This window comes from Narcine bancroftii, chromosome 9, assembly GCF_036971445.1.
Source record: "Narcine bancroftii isolate sNarBan1 chromosome 9, sNarBan1.hap1, whole genome shotgun sequence".
In the NCBI taxonomy this organism is placed as follows: Eukaryota; Metazoa; Chordata; class Chondrichthyes; order Torpediniformes; family Narcinidae; genus Narcine; species Narcine bancroftii.
Genome location: NC_091477.1, coordinates 80830476 through 80853078, shown reverse-complemented (window position 1 = coordinate 80853078; position 22603 = coordinate 80830476). Strand labels below are relative to the sequence as shown.

Genomic DNA, 22603 nt, shown 5'->3' with positions numbered 1-22603 from the left:
TAATTTTGGTAGTTGATAATTTGTTTTATTCCTTTCTACGAGAATCTTCTTCCAAATGTTGAGCAGATGGTGCAGTACTGGTGAATTCCTATGTTGCACCAGCTTTTCATCCCACTTATATAGTATATGTTCAGGTACCTTCTCCCCTATTTTATCTAGCTCTAATCTGGTCCAATCTGGTTTTTCCCTTGTTTGATAAAAATCTGATAGGTATCTTAATTGTGCAGTCTATAATAATTCTTAAAGTTTGGTAGCTGTAAGCCCCCTTGCTTGTACCATTCTGTTAATTTATCTAGTGCTATCCTCAGTTTCCCCCTTTCCATAAGATTTTCCTTATTATTTTCTTTAGCTCCTTGAAGAATTTCTCTGTTAGGTGAATTGGTAATGATTGGAATAGCATTGTATCCTTGGGAAGAAATACATTTTAATGCAATTTACCCTTCCTATCAGTGCTAGTGGTGAGTCTTTCCAATGTTCTAAGTCGTCTTGTAGTTTCTTCATTAATGGCTGATAATTTAGTTTGTAGATAACCTTTCCTTTAGAGAATGGGAGAGAAAAGGGACCAAAAGAATAGAAAATTGTTTTTCGAGAAATAAATTATTATCTTTTGAACAAATGAAGGACAAATATGGTATAACTCACGGTACAATGTTTGCATACCACCAACTGAAAACCTACTTGAAGGACAAATTTGGAAGCAGTCTGAGGTTACCAGAAGGAAGCAATTTTGAATATGTGATTACAGACACAATGATAATTAAAAGATTTATAACAAACATGTACATCAAACTGCAAGAGAAAGAGAACGAGGAAACAAGCTGTAAACCCTAACAAAAATGGGAACAAGATCTAAACATAAAGATAAAGAATGAAACATGGGAAAAGCTATTCTCTGGAACTATGAGAAATACAATAAACACGAGGTTACGCATGATACAATATAACTGGTTACATAGGCTATACACCATGCCCCAAAAGTTAAATAAATGGGACCCAACAGTATCAGACAGATGTTTTCGCTGTAAGAAGGAAATGGGGACAACAGTATATGCAATTTGGGCATGTGAGAAAGTGTAAAAATTTTGGGAAGATCTAAACCAGGTATTAAATAAAATAACAAAAAGCAACATACCAAAAAATCCAGAGATCTTTCTTCTAAGTAATATAAGAAGTAAAGAACTTGGACTCGATTTGGATGGAGCACAAAAAAGATTTATTATGATAGCCTTAGCTGTAGCAAAAAAATGTATTATGTCAACCTGGAAATCAGAAGATAGCCTGAGAATACAGCAATGGTACATAGAAATGAATAAATGTATTCCACTGGAAAAAATAACATATAATTTAAGAAATAACATCACAGTATTCAAACAAATTTGGGATCCGTACATGGAACACAACAGAGAAGTCCTACTGCGGACCTCCACCCTCTAAAATGACAGAAGGAGAAGAAGATGAAATGAACTGACCCAGTATGTAAAAGTAGATGACACAAATTTCTTGTTTATTTTAATTGTGTGATGACATTGTTTAATGGGTTTAATGTATCATATATGTTGAACGTTGAGTGGGTGGGGGGGGGGAGGTAAAGGAGGGAAGGGAGGGGGGGAAAGGGGAGAAAATGACACTGTGTATATTCAAGAGGGAGATGTTTGTGTGTATTTTGGTCAGTATGCTTCATAGTGTGAAAATTTAAAAAAAATTAAAAAAAGAATGAAAGGGGAAAAGTTTAGGGGAAACATCTTCACACAGAGTATGGTGGGGATGTGGAATGAGATTCCAGCTGAAGTGGTGAATGCATTTAAGAGAAATTTGGACAGGTACATGGATGGGAAAGATATGGACTGGGTATAGGTTAGTGGGACTAGGAATAAAATATCGTTCAGTACTTACTAGAGGGGCCGAAGAAGCCTGTTTCTGTGGTGTAATATTCTATGGTTCTAATTATAAACTTCAAAAATAGCTAAAAATAAATATATACATTAGAGTAAAGGTAGCTTTCTAATTGAGTACTGAATTGATTACTGTATGTTTCTTACTCCGGATCTCTAATTACAAAAACAGAATATCTTCTCCATCAACTTTCTGGAGTTGATACTGACCAGATTGAGAGCAGCATCTTTCTATTTATATCATCTCTAAAGCCATCCAGATTTTGTATGTCTCTTTCATCCATCTCTGCTCCAATCTAATCATCCTTGTAACTGAAATCTATCATCCTTACAACCTCCACAAAATGCTGGAGAACTGATACTAAAATGTGCAAATAACAATGTAGATATAGTTATGGAATATCATGGATATTTTTGTGGACTGCAAACTTAATTTTAAGTTTGTGGATCCATGATAGCATAAAATTAAGTAAACTTTAATCATACAACTCAAAACAATGAAAGGCTGATTTCACTATTGCCATCGGCAGGATCTAAATTTGAAATGAGAAATATTCTACATTGAAAATCACTGGGTGCCATTCATGGTAGAACTTTGAGCAATTGGATTCTCAAAGCAGTAATTTTTAAAAATCTCCTGTTGTACTATTTGATTAATAAAAAAATTAGAGATTTGAAATATATTCTAGGGCACACATGTCAAACTCTGGCCCACGGGCCAAATTTGGCCCGCGATATAATTATATTTGGCCCGCAATATCATATTAAATATATATTAGAGTTGGCCTGCTGGCCGCCGCGCCAGTATAGCGCATGCACACTGAAGGTGAAAATGAAGACGCCGGAGGTGTGGAGGGATCTCAGAGTCCCGAATCCCGGGGATCGGAGCGCCGCACTCAGCCCGCCCGGCTCCCAGACACACAGACGCGGCTGGAGTTGGGGACCATCCTCGCTGGGTCTGCGCTTCAGCGGTGACGCCAGACCGAATGTCGCGTTGGCGATGCTTTCCCCCTCGCTCCATGTGCGGTGGACCCTGCCTCCCGCTCCTTTTGTTGGAGACGAGCCCGGCGCCGTGAGATCGCAGTTTAAACCCTCTCCAACCATGGGAGGGGGGTGGGAGCAACGCGCTCTTCTCAGCCAATTCCTCCACCGCCCCGGACGCCGGAGTTTCAACGGGGAGTTCGGGTGCCTTTGTCAGGTGACCGACCTGTTGTTCCAAGACAAGGGGAGTGCGTACAAACTCCACACAGACAGCACCTGAACTCGGGTGAACGTGGAGCTGCGACCCCACATTCCACATCAGGACTGTGTGTAAGATTGGGAGCAGTGAGACAGAAGCTTATTTTGTTCCTGTGATTTAAGCATTTCTTGGGGTGGGGGGGGTCCTTCTCTGACCACTTGCCTAACAATTAACCTAATCAGATGTGGAGTTACCACAATACAACAGTTCTCAACCTTTTTCTTTCCACTCGCGTCCCTGTGCCATTGGTGCTCTGTGATTAGTAAGGGATTGCTTAAGGTGGTCTGTGGGTGGAAAGAAAAAGTTTGAAGACCACTGCTTTAATCATCCCTCATTGACTCGTCATGTGCACGGTTTCAGACGCTAAAGGAAATGGGCTAATGACAATGACAATGAAAGAGTTTATCCAAAACTATTATTAAACATTTATTTTAATAAGAAAATGTTTAACATTACATATGTTGAAAGAAGAGAAAACATGCAGATGTTGTTGAAAATTTTCAATAAATATTTAGTTCGGCCCTCGACTTAGTCCAAGTTTTTAATTTTGGCCCTCCGTGAATTTGAGTTTGACACCCCTGCTCTAGGGGATGTTTACAACAGGAATTCCTGGATGAAGGTTAAGTCTGTTATATTTCAAATGGAGAATGGATCTACAGTGCTCCTCCAGGCATATTGTATTTATGTAGTCACATGTTTGTCATTGATTGCAGTCTATAAAAGATTAATATTTTGGATGTTGTCTTTAGGGTACAGTCTATAATGAATTGGACTCTTAACCAAGTTCAATTCACACTGCATTCCAATCAAGGCAAACATTTACTAGTGTTAGAGAAACACTAAAACTGCAGATGCTGGAATCGTGAGCAAAAAAAGCTGGAAGGACTTGGTGGATCAAACTGTTTCCATGGAGCACAATGGCCCATCACTATTTAGGGATGGAATCCTCTGCCTTACCTGAAAACTTCATCACCGTGGATACTGCCTGGTTGGCTGAGTATCACCAGTTTCTCACCATCCAGTGTTATTCCATCAACTAATTACAGGGTGTGGCTCTGCTGCTTCTGATAGGAAAAAATAAGTTTCCACTTCATGGGAAAAGCTTTGTGAGAAATCTAAGCGCTTGAGGCCCCAACATGAACAAACTTGTAATATTTTCGTTCAGTAACTTGCCCAAATTCTGACTATTGGATTTATCTTATTTATGTGTGATTTATTTTCCTATGATATATGTATTACAACAGTCATCTGTTCCTGATGTTAAAGCACAATCTTTTCTCTGTTTTTGAGTGAAAAATTCTCTGCATGTGAAAGAGAACAAAAGTTTCTTGTGTTTGAATGAAGTATTACTGATTATGCCAGAACCCTCAATTTCTGCTATCACATCTGTCTTACTACTTAAAACTTGCTAATGTGAAGTTTTCCATTAATTTCGACTGGCAGGTAAAATGACTCCATTGACAGCTATGCTCAAGATAGTGGGCAACGTAGTGTAAGAGACAGGGAGGAGAGTATTTTTACGCAGTGCTTTAGTTATGATCTGGAATGTACTACCTGAAAATGTAGTGAAAACAGACGATTCAGCAGCAAAATTCAAAAGGGTTTGCATAAATACTTGGAATAAAAATTGCAGGCTTTTTGAAAAACCACTCATTTAAAGAGGCAGAACAGGCCTGATGGGCTGAATGGCCTATTTTTTGCATTGTACAACTTATAACAAGGCAAATGGCAACAGAAAAGAGGAGAGGACCAGAATGTAAAGGGTAATATGTAAGGTAATGCTGAGGCTTTTCAATGTGTTAGTCAAATAAATTTGGAGTATTGCGAGCAGTTTTTGGCCCCATATTTAATTAAATTTAAATTTAGAGAAACAACCCAAGGCCCTTCCAGCCCATGCGCTTGTGCTGCCCAATACACCTATATGACCAATTAACCTACTAACCCTGTACATCTTACGAACTGGAGGAAACTGGAGCACCCAGAAGAAACCTAGGCAGACACAGGGATTATGTATAACCTCCTTAAAAACAGTGATGGATTCAAATCTGGGTAGCTGGCTCTGTACTAATGTTGCACTAACCATGACACTGACCATATCTCTAAATCTAAGGAAGGATGTTCTGGTGTTGGAGTGGGTCCAAAGGAGTTTATGAAAATGATACCAGGGAGAGGGCGCACAAAATCAGTGAACCGGTGCGGACTCGAAAGGCCAACATGGCCTGTTTCCGCTCCGTAAATGGTTATATGGTTATATGGATGAGAGGGTTAACATATGGGGAGTGTTTGATGGCTCTGGGTCTGAACTTGCTGGAGCTTAGAGGGATGGTGGGGGGGCTCATTTCATCGAAGCATTCTGAATATTTAAAGGGCTAGGGAGAGTGAATTTGAAGATGTTTCCGGTAGTAGGAGGGCCCAGGACCAAAGGGCAGGGCATCAGAATAAAAGCTCATCCCTTTAGAACAAAGATGAGGAGAATTTCTTTCAGTCAGTACATTTAAAGCAGAGGTTGATAAGTTCTTGATTATTTAGAGCATCAAAGGATATGTGGAGAAGAGATGAGAATGTGGCTGAAAGGAAAAACACATCAGCCATGTTGTGCATGGTAGGCTGACTGGTCTAATTCTGCTCTGGTCTTATGGTAAAACCCAAGCATTAATGAATATCATAGTAGACAAATATAAAAGTGGTAGATGATACATGAACAGATGGAACTAACCAACTGCTGTTCCTTGTCTGTTAGGGAAGTATAGTTTGCAGAAAGAATAAATATTACTCAGGAAATTTTCTCATGGAAATGCATAACTATTTCTCCAAGTTTGTTTAGAATTACATTAGTTTCTTTCTTTTTGAGTGCTAGCACCAATCTTAATTTGCCTATTTTGGCTCCTCTTTGACCGTATCCCTTAATTGTGTCATCCATAGAATAAATGGCTTCACAAGGTGGAACATAGACAAAAGCTTGAGTATTTCAAACAATATTAATTCCAGCAAATCTGTATGGAAAAGGCAGTATACCAGTGTAAGGAGATACTGAACCCAACCCCCTTCCTCAACGCACAACCTAAATTATGTCTATATATGGTTAAGGTTAAAACTAGAAAAATAAACTACTTTATAAAAGTAGTAATCAAAATATTCCCCACTTTCTCTTCTCAGCCACTTTCTGAAAGAGGAATTTGTCTCTGCGTTTTCAACCAGATCTTATGGGTTTATTCATAAATTATTGGTACAAATGCAAATAGCTAATTTTAAATGCATTCATACACTGATAACAACTAGTAGAGAAGGACACTGCATAACCAGAATAGAACCAAGAGTCAAGGCATTGAGAATTATTTCAAACCTGTGCTTGCTGGAAGGATTTCAATCTCTTCTTGAATCGTGATGGCAAAACAAAATCACAGCCACGAGCGAGGAAAGCAAACTCCCCACGTAAGTCAGGATCCCTTCGCAGAGAAGTTTCCTTGATCATCATCTTGCTTAGTAATGCTTCTGGTGTGTGTATATGTGTGTGTGAGCCTGTGTCCTTTTGTAACGAAGTAAATATAGACTGCAAGGCACTCAGGGTTCCTGTTTACAGGCAAAAAATAAATTTTTCTTCTTGAAAGACTGCACTCTTGTTTTTATTTCCACAAAGTGACAATGTCCATGCATTGTACCTCACCACTGAGGTCAGTGTCCAGTCCTGACATTCAAACCATCCAGCACTTTAGACCACGTCTCTCGGAGCTTGACTGCTGTGTTGTTCTCAGAAACCTGACCTGCGATGCAATCTTATCTATCGGAGGGCTTCACCACAATTGATCTGTCCAGAACTGTGGATATGAGTGCATTGTGGGAAGGGAAGAACCCTCTACCAGAAGAGCTAAAGTTAGCACTTGCTGAAGAAGACCCGAAAATAATCTAGCCTGCGATGACACTGTTTACACTAATAGCCTCTTAATTTAAACTGTGAGGCATGCACTTCAATAAATCACATGGGTTTTACAGAAAGCAGCTCAACACCAACAAAAAAGGCACCAGAGTGAGAAGTTATGAGGAACATAACAGTGGCAAATGACGTTCCAATAAGTAAGTATAAAAAAATTATGAGCAATTGGCTCACTTGATCTGACCCGGTGAGCCAATTGTTTTCAGTGCCTTTTCTTTGACAAACTGTTGATTCCCTGTGAGAGACTGTCATGTACTATTCTCCCTCTCCTTTTTCTACTCTGCACGCCTAGCCCAATGTATAAATAACATTCATACTTGCGGCTGGCACTGTGTCATGACATTTCAGTTCCACTCCATTCCCTGATTATTCCACCAATCATCTGCAGCTGTTTGGAGAATATCAAACATATCAGGACTCGTAAGGAGCAGTATGTTTAGCCTCAACTATGTTCCTCCATCCCCTTGGGCTTCTGCAAAACAGCTTTGTAACATGAAGAACTGCGACACTTGTTATCAGCTTTTGAAGAGATTTACGTCAAGAAAATTTAAATGCAGCATTGAGGTAGACCTGCTTTAGTGACAAGAATCCGGGGAATAAAAGCAGGGCAGTTTCTACACTGTGGAGGAGGCACATTGTCAATTTTAATGGGACTGCGTTGTCGAGTGTGTACACCTGGATGTTATCCAGACTACATTCAATTAGTACTTATCAAACTTGAGCTACTCAACCATATTTCAGAAACATAATCAGAATTTATTGTCATAAACATATCACAAAATTTGTTGTTTTGTGGTAGAATCACAGTGCAAATATTTATACAACCCTCTTAAAAATTATTAAAAACAGTGCAAGAAAAAGACAATGTAAGGCAGTTTCTGTGGTTCACTGATCATTCAGGAATTTGATGGCAAAGGGGAAGAAATTGTCCTTTTGCCACTGAGTGCTCGTCTTCAGTCTCCTGTATCTTTTTGCTGATGGTGGCAGAGTGAAGAGGGCATGGCCTGGGTGGTGGGGGCACTTGGAGAATAGAGGCTGCTTTCTTAAGACACCGCCTCTGGTAGATTTCCTGAATGGAGTGCAGTCTCGTGCCTGTGATGTTGCAGGCTGAGTTAACAACCCAATGGAGTTTTTTCTTGTCCTGAGCATTGTCGCCTCCATACCAGGCAGTGATGCAACCAGCCAGAATGCTCTAAATGGTACACCTGTAATAAACATTTTTGGGAGTCTTCAGTGACATACCAAATCTTCTCAAACTCCTCACAAAGTATAGCCACTGGCGAACTGTCTACATGATTGCATCAACATGGAGATTCCAGAACAGGTCCTTGGAAATGTTGACACCCAGGAATTTGAAGTTCTTGACCATCTCCACTCCTAACCCCTCAATGAGGACTGGTACATGTTCTCCTGATTTGGACCTGAAGTCGATAATCACCTCGATGCTTTTGCTAACGTTGAGTGCAAGGTTGTTGGTGTGACTCCACTCAACGAACTGATCTCTCTCCCTTCTGTAGGCTTCCTCATTGATTCTGTCGACAACCATGAAGATATCGGCAAATCTGTAGATGATATTTGAATTGTGTCTAGCCACACAGTAGATTAGAGCATCTTTGAGGTACACCTTTGTTGATCATATTTTCTCAAAGGTTCATTCACCCTATGCTCCACTTCCAATTTGAGTTCTATAATGCAGTGTTTAATTTGTTTTGCAGAACTATTTACTTACTACTGTTCATTAAATTCTGTCTATATCTATTGAATTTGGAATGGACTCAATTCAGAATCAACATTGTATCACATGCCATGCTGATGCATGCAGTCTAGCATCAGATTTTCACAAACACTCCTACAGAAGGGCTGGAGTCAGAAGGAGATAATCTGTGACCTAAATTATCGTGGTCTTGTTGACTTCTGTGAGTACTTCCCCATCCCCACTTCACAGCTATGTTTATAAATCAAACTATACCATCATAACATAAATTTAGCAGTGTGGTACCAGAGGTGAGAGCCAAAAATAACATATAGTTTAAGAAATAATATTGAAATATTCGAACAAATATGGGAGCCTTACATTAAATACAATAGCAAAAACCTACCGGGGACAAACATTTCCTAAGTTGATGGAAGGAGAAGGAAAGAAAAGAATGGACTCAGTAGAATTTCTGGTGTATTTTTGTTGAATGACAACATTGTCTGACTGGTTTAATGCAACCTAAATTGTATACCTAAAATGTATGAGAGGGGGGGGTGGGGGGGGTGGCTTGGGAGGGGGGGGGGGGAGAAAAAGTCACTGTATATGTGTGAAAAAGAAAAAGTGTATATCATGGCTAATGTGATTTATGGTGTGAAAAATAAAAAAAATTAAAAAAAAGTGAAGGGACATTTTAGGTTCTGTGAGAACATCAGGATCTTCTTTACTGCAGGTGTTTAAAGTCACCAATTATTTTGATAGCATTAATAAGTAGTTTTCACTGACAGTGTCAGATAATGCGTCCAGGTGCTCCGGTTTCCTCTCACTGTTCAAAACGTACTGGGGTTGTAGGTCAATTGGGTGCAATTGGGCAGTACGGGCACATGGGTCGAAAAGGCCTGTTCTGTTACTGTGCTGTGTGTCTAAATTAAAAATGTAAATATTGGCTACATTGCATAGAAACCCAAAGAGGATGGACGGACATAGTTGAGGCTAAACTTTTTTTTTTAACTCTAATTGGCTTTCAGAGGATAGGGGTGAGTACCTTCTTGAACTGCTGCCATCTTTACAGTGAAGCCCACATTGCATTTGATACCTCCGTTTGAGCAACATCAGGATAGAAAGGCCTGCATCTGACTTGGCAAAAGTCAGGGGTCTCAGCTATGAGTCCTGGATCAACATTTGTTTTAAATACAAAGGCACGGAACTGCTTTAAAGCAATGCAGCTGAGAGGAACTAGTCCTTTAAGGAACTGACTGAAGGCTTTCAGCTTCCAATCAAAGCTGTTTGTGTCAGAGGCATGTAAAGAATCAATTTGCATCACAATATGTAGTGATGTTAATCGTTAATTGGGCATTGCATTCTGATTGATGTGGCCTACTGTGACCTCCATATGCAAACATATCATGCGTTTGAACAATTTCATTTTCCTTTCAGGTTACATTGTGTATGCACAGAGTTCCCAATTACAATAAAATCCCACCATGCAGCACATAAAAATACTTGTCAAAAATATTTATTTCCAAACTCTCCATTAGTTCAGCACAGTAACACTTCACATGTATTTGTTTTTAGTTGCTGATTTTAAAAAAATGTATTTTAGACTGTGCCAGTTAAAGTAAAATCTTAGAAACAAGTAACCTAGAATCTAGCATACTTATAGAGCCAGTACATTTCCGGAGCACAAGCTGCGATCTTAAAGTTCACAAGATGACATATGTACTTGGCACCTGTTTCTCACATTACCGGAAGAGGTCAAAGACCCATCCAATCTTGATGGCTGTTTCACTTGGATATTGCATAACCTAACATGTTTTTCAATTCTAACATGAACACCCAGTTTCTTGGGAGGTTTTGATCAATTGATGCACAGATCTGTAAAGGACTCTCATTCAAGTTATTTCATCTTACATATTAAAGTTTCACTGGAAATTGTAATTTCATGGATAATTAATGTACTGCCCTTTAGTTTAACCAAGATCATTTCTTTTAGCTGTTGGCTATGCAGTGTGTTCTGATACATGTTGCTATCCCTGCCTACATTACTGGGTAGATTTAACAGCCATGTGCTCATTTAATTTATTGAAAGGTTACTAACTTGTATTGTTCAGTTCCTAATTATCCTGCATTCTTACCATGAGTATTATTCCCCAGTAAAAATATTCTTAAACTTATAATGTGGTTAATCTGTATCAAAACAATGCATCGTGTCATGTGTAAGTGTAACCACCATCAGAAAATCAACATTTTTTCATATCCTGCTCTCCTGTAGTCATTTATCAAATGCCTGTGTCATGGAACATGATAATTTAGTTGGGGACCTCACTGGACTGCTCAGGCTGGCCCGCCTCTGATCTAGTAACTCCTCCCCATGGTTTCCCAATAAAGGCTGATAGCCCTGGTCTCTTTGCTCTGCACCAGCCTTGGATCTGGGCCAGAAGCATCTAGTTATGTGCTGGATAATTCAGGATATTAAAGCCTTTAATCACTCGCTTCGTGCCTGCTGGTGGTTATTGATAGCGTGACAGCTTTGTCTTCATTTTTGTAGACCCCTTCTCTCTTTAAAAGTTCTCAATTAGATAAAGGGCAACTTAAGACTCTCCAGTACAAAGGGAAAAGTCAAAATGTAATGCTATTTTGCCTTGCATTACTAAAGCTGAGTTAAATAATATGTCACAAATACAGCCTTTCCCTTTAAAGGAGGGAATCAGTGGAAGTAGTCGAGGTACTAGGTGCTAAATGACTACTTTGCATTGGTATTCACCAAGGAAAGGATGCATAGGTTGGTCATATGGAGTATAGTCTGGAGAATGTTTATGATAGGGGAAATTGAGATTGAATAAAGGTGGTGCTGGATCTTTTGAGGAGCATTAGTAGATACATCCAGAGGGCCTGATGGGATATATTCCAAGTTATTGAGAAAGGTGAGTGAAGAGATTAGTGGGGACAACAAAAATATTTGCATCCCCACCAGCAACAAGTGACATCCTGAAAGCCTGGAGAGTATCTTATGATGCACTTTTGTTCACAAAGGGACACAAGGATAATCTCGGAAATTATAGACTGGACTGCACATCATTGATAGGGAATCTATTGGAAAGGATACTTAGGGATAGGATTTGCATGCATTTGGAAAATCATGGTCAGATTAGGGACAGTCAATATGGATTTGTGAGGGGCAGGTCATGTCTTACCAATTTGATTGAGTTTTTTGAGGAGCTAACAATGATGGTTGTTTAGGGTGGGGCAGTGGATGGAGTTTGGTAAGGCATTTAACAAGGTCTCTCATGGTAAGATGATCCAGAAGGTACATATGCATTGGATCCTCAGAGAATTGATCATTTGGAGGCAGAATTGACTGGCCAATTCCTCTCACAGAGTGTAGTGATGGAAGGATGTATTCAGGATAGAAACCCTTGACCAGTCGTGTTCCACAAGTATCAGGTTGGGACTTGCGTTGTTTATCATCCCTCCCTCCCTCCCTTCATCCATCCATCCAGCACTGCCCACTACCTGGTCAGAAGACACACCACCTGACAATCAAGGTTTGGCCCCGCCCCACCCATTTGTGCACACCTTGATGTTGGCTAATTTAAATACCTTTGTACTTGGACTTGGGCCATTGAATCCCTGTAAATTACCTGGGCTGGACCCCCCCCAGCCCTCCAGCACTATAAAGGGTGCCATGTGTGCTCGGACCTTCCTCTTTGCCATCTTCGAGGGACCACCCTGCTTTACTCCAGCTGAGTACCGTGGAATGGCGCTGGAGAAATCATTGGTAAGATGCACATTGTTATAAGGTTGGGAGCATTTTAGTTAGTGTCCCTACTAGCACAGAGCTGTTCCTGCACTGAGTCATGGGGTGGTGGGTATTGTATTGTTCTTCCTTGATGGTTTGTATCCAATTCATTTACTACCAGATGGTGTTGAGTCCTTGCTATTGAGACCCATCGAATCTGTTTTCTCACTTAAAACAACATCCATCCATTCATCTATCTACCTAACAGATTAAAAAGTGTGTGTGGTAGGTTAGTACATTTGCAGATGACTCGAAGATTGGTAAAGTTGAGGGCAGTGCAGAGAAGATTCAGAAGAATAAACCTGAAATATAAATCAGTTATTGATGTGGGCAGAGAAATCTGGATAAGTGTAAGGTGTTGCACTTTGAGAGGTCAAGTGGAAAGTGAATATATATACGTAGTTAATGACAGGGTTCTTAAAGGCATTGATGTGCAGAGGGATCTGGGGCTCCAGGTCCAAAGCTCTTTGAAATTGGCCATGCAGATGGTAATAAAGAAGGCGTACCAGCCACCATTATGTCAACTTTCTGCTGAGAGCATCTGACCAACTGGATCACATTGTGGGACGGTTGCTGGCAAGAAATGGATCAGAGATCAATCCACAGGACCATGATCTACCAAGATTGACATGATCTACCAAGATTGTTGCTTGAGGAGAGTGTGCAAAATTATTGAGGACCCCTTCCACCCCGCACACAGCATCTTTCAGCTGCTCCCATTGGGATTGAGATACAGAAGTATCAGAGCCAGCACCACCAGGCTGAGGAACATCTCCTTCCCATGGGCAGTGAGAATGCTGAACGACCAAAGGAACTGCTCACACTAACCATCTGAGACCCTCTTATTCAGCAAACAAAATTCATTTATTTATTTATTTGTATATATGAATACTTTCCTGCGTATGTATTATTTGTTTGTACGTGTGTTTGTTATGTCTGGTGGAGTTTTGCATCAAGGAGTGGAGAATGCTGTTTCATTGGGTTGTATTTTGCAATCAGATGACAATAATCTTGATTTGACTTGTGTGGTATGCTTGGCTTCATTGGAAAAGGCACTGCGTTTCAAATTAAAGAAGTCATGTTGTAACTATATAAAACTTTGGTTAGGCTGAACTTGGAATACTGTGTGCAATTCTTGCTCCCCCATTACAGGTTTTGGAAATGGTGCAGAAGAGGTTTACAGGATGTTGTCTGGTTTAGAGAGTATGAGTTATGGGGAAAGGATGGATAAACTTGGGTCATTTTCTCTCTGGGGCATAGGAGGCTAAAGAGCGACCTAGTAGAAGTTTATAAAATCATGAGAGACATGTACAGGGTGGACTGTTAGAATCTTTTTCCCAGGGTAAAAGTGTCACACAATTGAAGGTTTGTACTTAATGCGGGAAAGAGAAAGTTTGAAGGAGATGTGGAGGCAGATATTTTTACTCAGAAAGTGGTGGGTGCCTGGAATGGGCTGCCAGGACTAGTGGTGGTAGCAGATACAACAGCAGGGTTTACGAGGCTTCTAAACCCATGAATATGGAAGGGATATCACATGCAAATGGCAGAGATTTAGTTTGATTTCGACCATGGACATGTGGGCCAAAGGGCCTGTTCCTGTGCTATACTGTTCTACTGTCTATTTCAAACCCCTACATCTACTAAAAGATTCAAGCCTCGATCATTCCACCTCACAAGCCAAGACTACCAATTTTAAATTTCAAGCTTCAGATTCAGATTGGACAGTACAGTTGGCATAGCAGGAGTGACATGGTTGGTGAGCACAACGCCTTTACCGTGCCAGCGATCGGAACTGGGGTTTGAATCCCCTGCTGTCTTTAAGGAATTTGTACATTCTCCCCGTGTCTGTGTGGGTTTTCCCCGGGGGCTCCAGTTTCCTCCCACTGGAGTTGTAGGTCATTTGGGTGTAATTAGTGGCATGGGCTCGTGGGCAGAAATGGCCTGTTACCAGACTGTATGTCTAAATTTAAATTTAAATTTAAAATAAAAAAATATTCTCCAATGAAAAAAAAATTCACTTAATAATATTGTTGATAAAATTGTTATGTTACAGTTGGAGAAATGGAGGGCTCTTTAATCAGTCATGTTCAAAATCATTACAGAGGACAGCTGTGATGTTTATACTTAGAACAAAGGTTGCACGTTACAAATCAACAGATATGGTTTGCACTGCCAGTCATGCTTAACCTCGGAAGCATAAAAGGAAGTTGAAAAAGGTCAACAGGCAGAGCTAATCTCTGAAGGAAGGTGCCTAACTTCCTTCAGCTTTGTGACAAGGATGTGCACTTCCATCACAGCAAGCTGTTTGTTATCACTGCACAAGGCAAAGTCCTGCTTATCTTCTAATGAACTTAAAGAGGAACATCAGTACTTCCGAGAGTTCATCATATTTTATTAAAGGCATGTTTACAGTCTCTTTCTGTCCAGCAATACCTATGGTTCATTTTGATAGCTTGGGGTAGGTGGAGACATTTGCTTGCAATCAAACGCTCCACAACTAGAGTTAACCAGAAACCATGGTTGGATCTAGAGGTTTGGGCCCTTCTCAGAACTCGTGATGCTGCCTTCGGACAGGGTGTAGGAAGGCATTAAGATCAGCCAGGGCGGAACTCTCCTGTACAATCCAGAAGGCAAAGCAGGGGTATGCACAGAAGATCCACAGACAGCTGTGCAACACCGGTGACACTGTAGCAGCTCGCTAACTGGGATGTGTACACAATGCGGCGATTGCGCAGACCCCGCAGGGTCCAATGACCTTCGTCCCAGGTGACAACCCGCATGGCGGGAAGTAGCGAACAATGGCGGGAATGCCAACCAATCCGAGGCCGGCGCTGCCTTGATGTCACTCCTGTTATCAGTGGCAAGGAGAGAATATAAACCAAGTTGACAGTGCAATAAACCAGACTTCGACTTTTTGGATGTGTGTCATTCTTTCCACAATTTGTGGTAGTCCGTACACAACAACACGAGGTGCATGTGGCAAGGTATCAAGATTATAATGGATTACAAGTCAACCTTCCGAGTTAAGGACAATGACGCCTCCCTTCCGGACAGACAGAACATCTGTGCGTGGTTTGATGAGAACAGGATGACGCCAAAGAAAGCTCCGTGTCCCCTGATTAATGAGCCCCCTGCATAGTTGCGGCTGCGGTGAGGAGAACCCTATCAAAGGTGAACCCACACAAAGCAGCTGGACCAGACAACAGTACCCGGTCAGGTACTGAAGGACTGTGCAGACCAACTGACGGAGGTCTTCCCAGTCGTCTTCAAAACCTCACTGCAGCAGTCCGTCTTTCCTGCAGGGTTCAAAACAGCCACCATCTTCCCCGGTACACAAGAGGGCAACAATAACAGGCCTCAGTGACTACCATCCTGCAGGAAGCTTCAAGCATCTGGTGATGGAACGCATTAAAGCACACCTTCTCTAGAGATGCTGACTCATTTCAAGTTTCCTACAGAAGAAACTGTTTGACAGTCAATGCCTTGTCGCTTCACTCCATCCTGGGCCACCTGGAGAACAATGCCTCATATGCTAAGCTGCTGTTCATTGACTTCAGCTCGGCATTTAATATGATAATTCCCCAGAGGCTTGTGAATAATCTGTCCTCGCTGGGACTCAACACCCCTCTCTGTACCTGGATCCTGGACTTCCTAACAGAAAGGCCATTGTCTGTTGGGATCTGTAGCAGAATGCCGAGCACCATCACATTGAGCACTGCATACCTCAGGCTGAGTTCTTAGTCTGCTCCTGTTCACGTTATTGACCCACAACTGAATCTAGTCCAAAAGTGTCAGCAAACAACAATGAGTCGCACCACAGAGAAAAGGTGGAAAATCTCATGAAATAGTGCAAGGCTAACCTGAGTCTCAACGTGAACAAGACGAAGGAGATGATCATGGACTTCAGAGGATCAGGAATCCACTACACATCAACAAATCTGTGGTAGTGAGAGTTGAGAGCACCAAGTTGCTTTGTATTCACTTAACTAGTGACCTATTGTGGACACTCAACATCTCCTCACTGTCAAGAAAGCACACAGTGACTGCACTTCCTGAGAGGACTGAAGCAGGCAAGGCTACTGGCCACATTCATGTCAACCTTCTACAGGAGCTTTATCAAGAGAGTCCTGGCCAGCTGCATTAGTTGCTGCAGTGAAATGGATCAGAGCTCAATCCACAGGTCCATAAGAGTGGCAGAGAGGATCACTGGAGTCTCCCATTCCCCCATTGACATGATCTACCAGGATTGTTGACTGAAGAGGGCACTCAAAATCATTGAGGACCCCCTTCCACACAGCATCTTTCAGCTGCTTCCATCTAGAAAGAGATACAGGAGTATAAGAGCCAGCACCACCAGGCTGAGGAATAACTTCTTCCCACAGAGACCGAGAATGTTAAACGACCAAAGAAACTGCTCACACTAACTATCTGAGACTCTCCTATGTACAAAACAAAAAATATTTATTTATTTGAATCGATGAAATACTTGTCCTGCATATTGTATGTATTATTTGTCCTTATACATGTTATGTCTGGTTGTGTGTCTGCATGTTTTGCACTGAGGACCGGAGAGTGCTGTTTTGTTGGGCTGTAACTTGTCAGTCACCAACGGGCCTGCAGAAGACGTGGTCATACCCCTCCATAAATCTTCATCCGCGAAGCCAAGCCAAAGAAAGAAAGAACTTGTATAATCAGATGACAATAAACTTGACCTGACATTTGAGCTGCTGCAAGCACATTTTTCTTTCTTCATTTTTCCTCCTCAGTGGATCACCTCGTATTTTTCCACATATATCATTTCATTCACTATCTTCCTAATGTCTCTCTGTTTTCTGTCTTCCTCTCAAATAGAGGGACTACATTTACAATCATCCCATCTGAGGAAACAGTAATCTATGGAAAGTTTTACCTTAACACCCAGAACATCTATTATTTTCATAGCTCCCTCCTTCAAAGTCTTAGGATGTGGGTCATCAGTTCTTTGGTTTTATTGGTCTTCCGTCCCTTTAAATATCTAAATACCACTTCTTTTGTTTTACTATTGCTAATTTCTTTGAGCCACTAATCAATTCTGGACCTGTTCTTTTCCACTATTTCCAAGAAGCTTCCAAAGTCCTCTTCTGGAAGTTGAAGCCAAAGAGGTTGAGGGAAGGTTTGCAGACCTAAGGATCAAAACAATTTAACATATGCAATATTGAGCATTGACATAGAATCTACTAAACAGACAGAACTGGAGAAGAATGGTTCCCACGGGGGTTAAGGGTTTATACGACAACAGACAGTACCTGACCACATTAACTGTCAACTCAACAAATTTCTACCAACTAAGTATTGGAAGGCTAAAGCTTTTACCCCAGTGGCTTCTGCAAATTCTGTTCCTTATCTGTTCTATTCATTATTCTCCCTGGCAAATGTGTACGAGTTACCATGGCCATTGAAACTAATGAGTCTTAATTAAGTCTTTGTCTATGGATAATATTTGTGACATCAGTAAGATGATCTTTTCCTCCCCAGAACATTGCCTTGGCTCACCTGCTGTGAATTCTATCGACTCTGGCTTTCTTACCTCTTGGTATAACTATTCCAATGCACTCCAAGCTGGCTTTGGAGACCAGGCTTTTGGGAAGTGCATTTAAAAAGAAAGCAGAGCAGCGACTTGGCCACTATAGTTTTGGGACTGTTTCTGTAAGAGAAGGAGTGAAGGCTTTGGGAGAACAGTGAGTTTTGGGACCAGGCTTTGAATAAAGGGAGCAAAGGACAATTTAACTGTTAAACAGAATGGTGATTGGTGGGAGTGAGTACTACAGATAAGGGGCAGTGACAAATAAAGAGAGGGAAAAGCTCAAGCAGAGCGGCCAGTGCAGAGTGGCACAGAGTAGGAGTGGGACTTTGAGTCTTTGGCTCGCAAGGCTTCGGCAAGCAGAGGCTTCGGGCAAGTTTGTTTCCAGTAAGGTAAGGCCGGAAAGATCTTTGCATTTAAACAAAGAATGGATAATAGAAACAGCAGCTAGGGCAGTGGAATGCTCTGAATGTAGGATGTGGGAAATCTGAAACAGCACAATTGTTCCTGATGACTACACCTGCAAGGTGCATCCAGCTGCAGTTCTTTGGAGACTGAGTTAGGATGAAGAATTTGGAGCTGGAGTTGGATGAACTCTGGATCATTCAGGAGGCAGAGTCAGTGATAGACAGAAGCTTCAGGGAGACAGTCACCCAAAAGTCAGGAGGCAGGTATCTGGGTGATTGTTGGAGAGGGAAGGAGAGGCAGACAATGCAGGGCACCCCTATGGCTGTTCCCCTCAATAATAAGTATACTGTTTTGGATACTGTTGGAGGGACGATCTACCAAGGACGTCAGGGTGGTCATGTCTCTGGCATGGAGTCTGGCCCTTTGGCTCAGAAGAGAAGGGGTGGGGGGGGGGTGAGAAGATGAGGAGAGCTATGGTGATTGGGAATTTGTTGGTTCGACGGACAGATAGAAGGTCCTGTGAACAAAATCAAGGCTCCTGGATGGTATGTTGCCAGGGCTAGGGATGTCTCTGATCGAGTCCACAGCATTCTCAGGCGGAAGGGTGAGCAGCAGATGTTATGGTCCACACGGGGACCATGACATAGAAGTAGGGATGAAGTCCTGAAGAAGGAATATAAGGAGTTAGGAAAGAAGTTGAAAATCAGGAGCTCAAGGGTAGTAATCTCAGGATTGCTTCATGTGTCACGCTCCATTGAGGGTCGGTTGTGGGAGATGAATGCATGGTTGAAGAGTTGGTGCAGGGGGCAGGGTTGTGGATCATTGGGATCTCTTCTGGGGAAGGTCTGACCTGTACTAAAAGGATGGTTTGCACCTGAACTGGAAAGGGACCAATATCCTGGGGGGCAGGTTTGCTAGAGGTGTTGGAGAAGGTTTAAACTAGTTTATTTGGGGGATGGGCACCAGAATGTGAGTGCAGAGGATAGAGCAGTAGGTTAAAAGCATAATGCAATGTATCCTGAGTTTGTGAGGAATGACAGCAGGGAAGGAAACATAAATGTAGTCAGAGGGTTTGAAAAGTGTCTATTTCAATGTAAGGAGTATTACGAATAAAGGAGATGCACTTAGAGCATGGATCAGTACGTTGAACTACGATGTGTGGCAGTTACAGACGGCTGGTTCAAGGGCAGGACTAACTGATGCAGGTACTGGGCATAGGTGTTTTAAAAGGAATAGGATAGGAGGTAAGAGAGGGGGAGGGAGTAGCATTACTGGTCAAGGAATTGTATCACGGGTATAGAAAGGTAGGACGCTGCAAAGGAAGTGTCTACTGAGTCGGTGTGGGTTGATGTCAGAAATAGGAAGGGAGCCATTATTGTACTTGGAGCAATCTATAGGTCCCCAAATAGCCCTTTGAACAGTGAGGAATAGATAGCAGACATATTTTGGAATGGTGCAGGAAATACAAGATTGTTGCTATGGGAGACTTCAAGTTCCCTAATATTGACTGGCACTTCCTCACTGCGAGAGGGATAGATGGGGCTGAATTTTTCTGGCGAGTTCAAGAAGGATTCCTGACACAGTATATGGACTAGCCGGTGAGAGGCTATACTGGGCATTGAACCTTGTCAGGTGACGGACCGCTCGATGTAGGTGCATTTGAGTGAGAGTGACCACAACTCCCTGAGTTTGAGCATAGCTATATACAAGGATAAAAGCTGACAAAATGGAAAAGTGCTTAATTGGGGAAGGGCTAATTACAATGGGATGAGGGAGAAACTAGCAAGAGTAAATTGGAAACAGATGTTCAAGTGTGAAACCACAGAACTAACGTGGAGGAAGTTTAAGAACCTCTTGTGTTGGGTTCAGGATCAGTATGTCCCACTGGGACAGGGAAAAGATGGTAAGAAAAGGGGATAATGGTTAACAAAATTGGTGAGGCAGCAAGTTAAGAGGAAAAGGAAACATACATTAGATTTAGGAAGCAGGAAACAGGAAGGGCTCATGGTTGATGGTAACCAGGAAGGAGCTTAAGAAAGAATTTAGGAGAGCTTGAAGAAGACATGAGAAGGGCTTGGCAAGTAGGATTAAGGAGAACCCCAAGGCGTTCTACGTGTATGCGAAGAACAGAAGGATGATGAGAATGAAGGTGGGGCCACTAAAAGATAAAGGAGGCTGAGGAGGTTGGGGAGGTTCTAAATGAATACTTTGCTTCACTATTCACAAGCGAAAAGGCCCTGGATTTGGGTGAGTTCAGAATAGAACAAGCTTGTGTGCTGAATGATGTTGAGATTAAGCAAAAGGAAGTGGTGGATCTTCTTAAAAATATTAAGATTGTTAAGACCCCGGCATTGGATGTGATACGCCCCAGGCTGCTGTGGGAAATGAGGGAAGAAATTGCTGGGCAGTGGCTATGATCTTTGAATCCTCTGTGGCCACAGGGGAGGTGCCAGATGATTGGAGAATAGGAAATGTGGTCCCCTTGTTTAAAAATGGTACTAGAGAGAGTCGTGGGAAGTATAGAACCAGGGATTCTTAAGTCAATGGTGTGCAAACTGTTGGAGAGAATTCCTAAGGATAGAAGCTAAGAGCATTTGGAGAAGTACAGTATACTCAAGGATAGTCAGCATGCCCTTGTGAAAGAAATTCATACGTCATGAGCCTAATTGAAGAGGTAACAAAAGGAATTGGTGAGGGTAGGGTGATAGATGTGGTCTATATGGATTTTAGTAAGGCATTTGACAAGATCCCCCATGAGAGACTTGTTCAGGGAGTTACGAGGAATGGGATCCAAGGAACCTTGATTGTGTAGATTAAAAATTGGCTTGCATGTAGAAAGCAGAGAGTAATAGTGGACGGAAAGTATTCTGCCTGGAGGTCAGTAACTAGTGGAGTTCCTCAGGGATCCGTTCTGGGACCCCTGCTCTTTGTAATTTTATAAATGACTTGGATGAAGAGGAGGAAGGATGGGTCAGTAAGTTTGCGGATGATACGAAGGCTGGAGGAGTTGGGGATAGAACTAAAGGTTGTTGTAGGTTACAAAATGATATAGACAGTATGCAAAATTGGGTGGAAAAGAGACAGATGGAGTTCAATACAGATAAATGTGAGGTCTTGTATTTTGGAAGATCAAACCTGAAGGCTGAGTTCAGCGTTAATGGTCAGTTACTTAAGAATGTGGATGAAAGTAGGGACATTGGGTCCAAATCCATACATCTCTCAAGGATGTCGCGCAGGTTGATAGTATAGTTAAGAAGGCCTATGGAATGTTGTTCTTCATTATTAAAGGGATTGAGTTCAAGAGTGGAGAAGTCATGTTGCAACTCTACAAATATCTGGTGAGACCACACTTAAGAGTACTGTGTTCAATTCTGGTCACCTCATTATAGGAAGGATGTGGAAACTATGGTGAGGATGCAGAGGAGATTTACTAGGCTGTTGTCTGGATGGGAAAATGTCTTATGAGGCAAGATTAGCAGAGCTGAGACTTTTCTCTTTGGAGTGAAGGATGATAGGAGACTTAATAGAGGACTACAAGATCCTGAGAGGCATACACAGGGTGGATAGCCAGCACCTTTTCCCCAGGGTAGGAAAAACAAACACCAGAGGACATATGTAGAAGTTCAGGGGAGACATCAGGATGTTTTTTTTATGCAGAGGCTTGTGGGTGCCTGAAATGTCTTGCCAGGAATGGTGGTGGAGGCAGAAACATTAGGGGCATTTAAGAGACTCTTAGACAGGCACATGGATGAAAGGAAAATAGAGGATTACAAGATAGGAAAGGTTTAGTACTTTTTTTGTAGGGATATATGGGTGCTGTATATTCTAGTACAGGGGAAGCCAACCTTTTAATTTTACATTTTTAATTTAGACATACAGCACAGAAACAGGCCATTTTGGCCTACTTGTCCGTGGTGGCCAATTAACCTACACTCCTGGTACGTACACATGGCCTGAAATGGCCTGTTACCGCGCTGTATGTCTAAAATAAAGATTAAAAATGAAAAGGTTGGCTACCTCGTTCTAGTATATGGTTTAGAGAGGAGGGGTTATAAATTCAAGGTGATTGCTAAACTTTAC

At 41.7% G+C, this 22603-nt stretch overlaps 1 protein-coding gene and 1 long non-coding RNA gene across 9 annotated transcripts in view; one reads left to right on the top strand and one right to left on the bottom strand.

Moving 5' to 3' along the window:
- Positions 1 to 22603, bottom strand: part of ppp2r3a (protein phosphatase 2, regulatory subunit B'', alpha) — a 315951-nt gene that overhangs the window by 100631 nt on the left and 192717 nt on the right. Inside the window, exon 1 of one of the 8 annotated variants that reach the window (XM_069896598.1) lies at positions 6476 to 6938. The exons of the other annotated variants lie outside the window; for them this stretch is intronic. Coding sequence (XP_069752699.1) covers positions 6476 to 6607 — 132 coding nt within the window. The 5' untranslated portion in view covers positions 6608 to 6938. Of the gene's footprint in view, positions 1 to 6475; positions 6939 to 22603 lie in introns of those variants that run through there. 8 annotated transcript variants of the gene reach the window in all.
- LOC138742329 (uncharacterized) overlaps positions 1 to 22603 on the top strand; it is a 75678-nt gene that overhangs the window by 25097 nt on the left and 27978 nt on the right. The window lies entirely within an intron of this gene.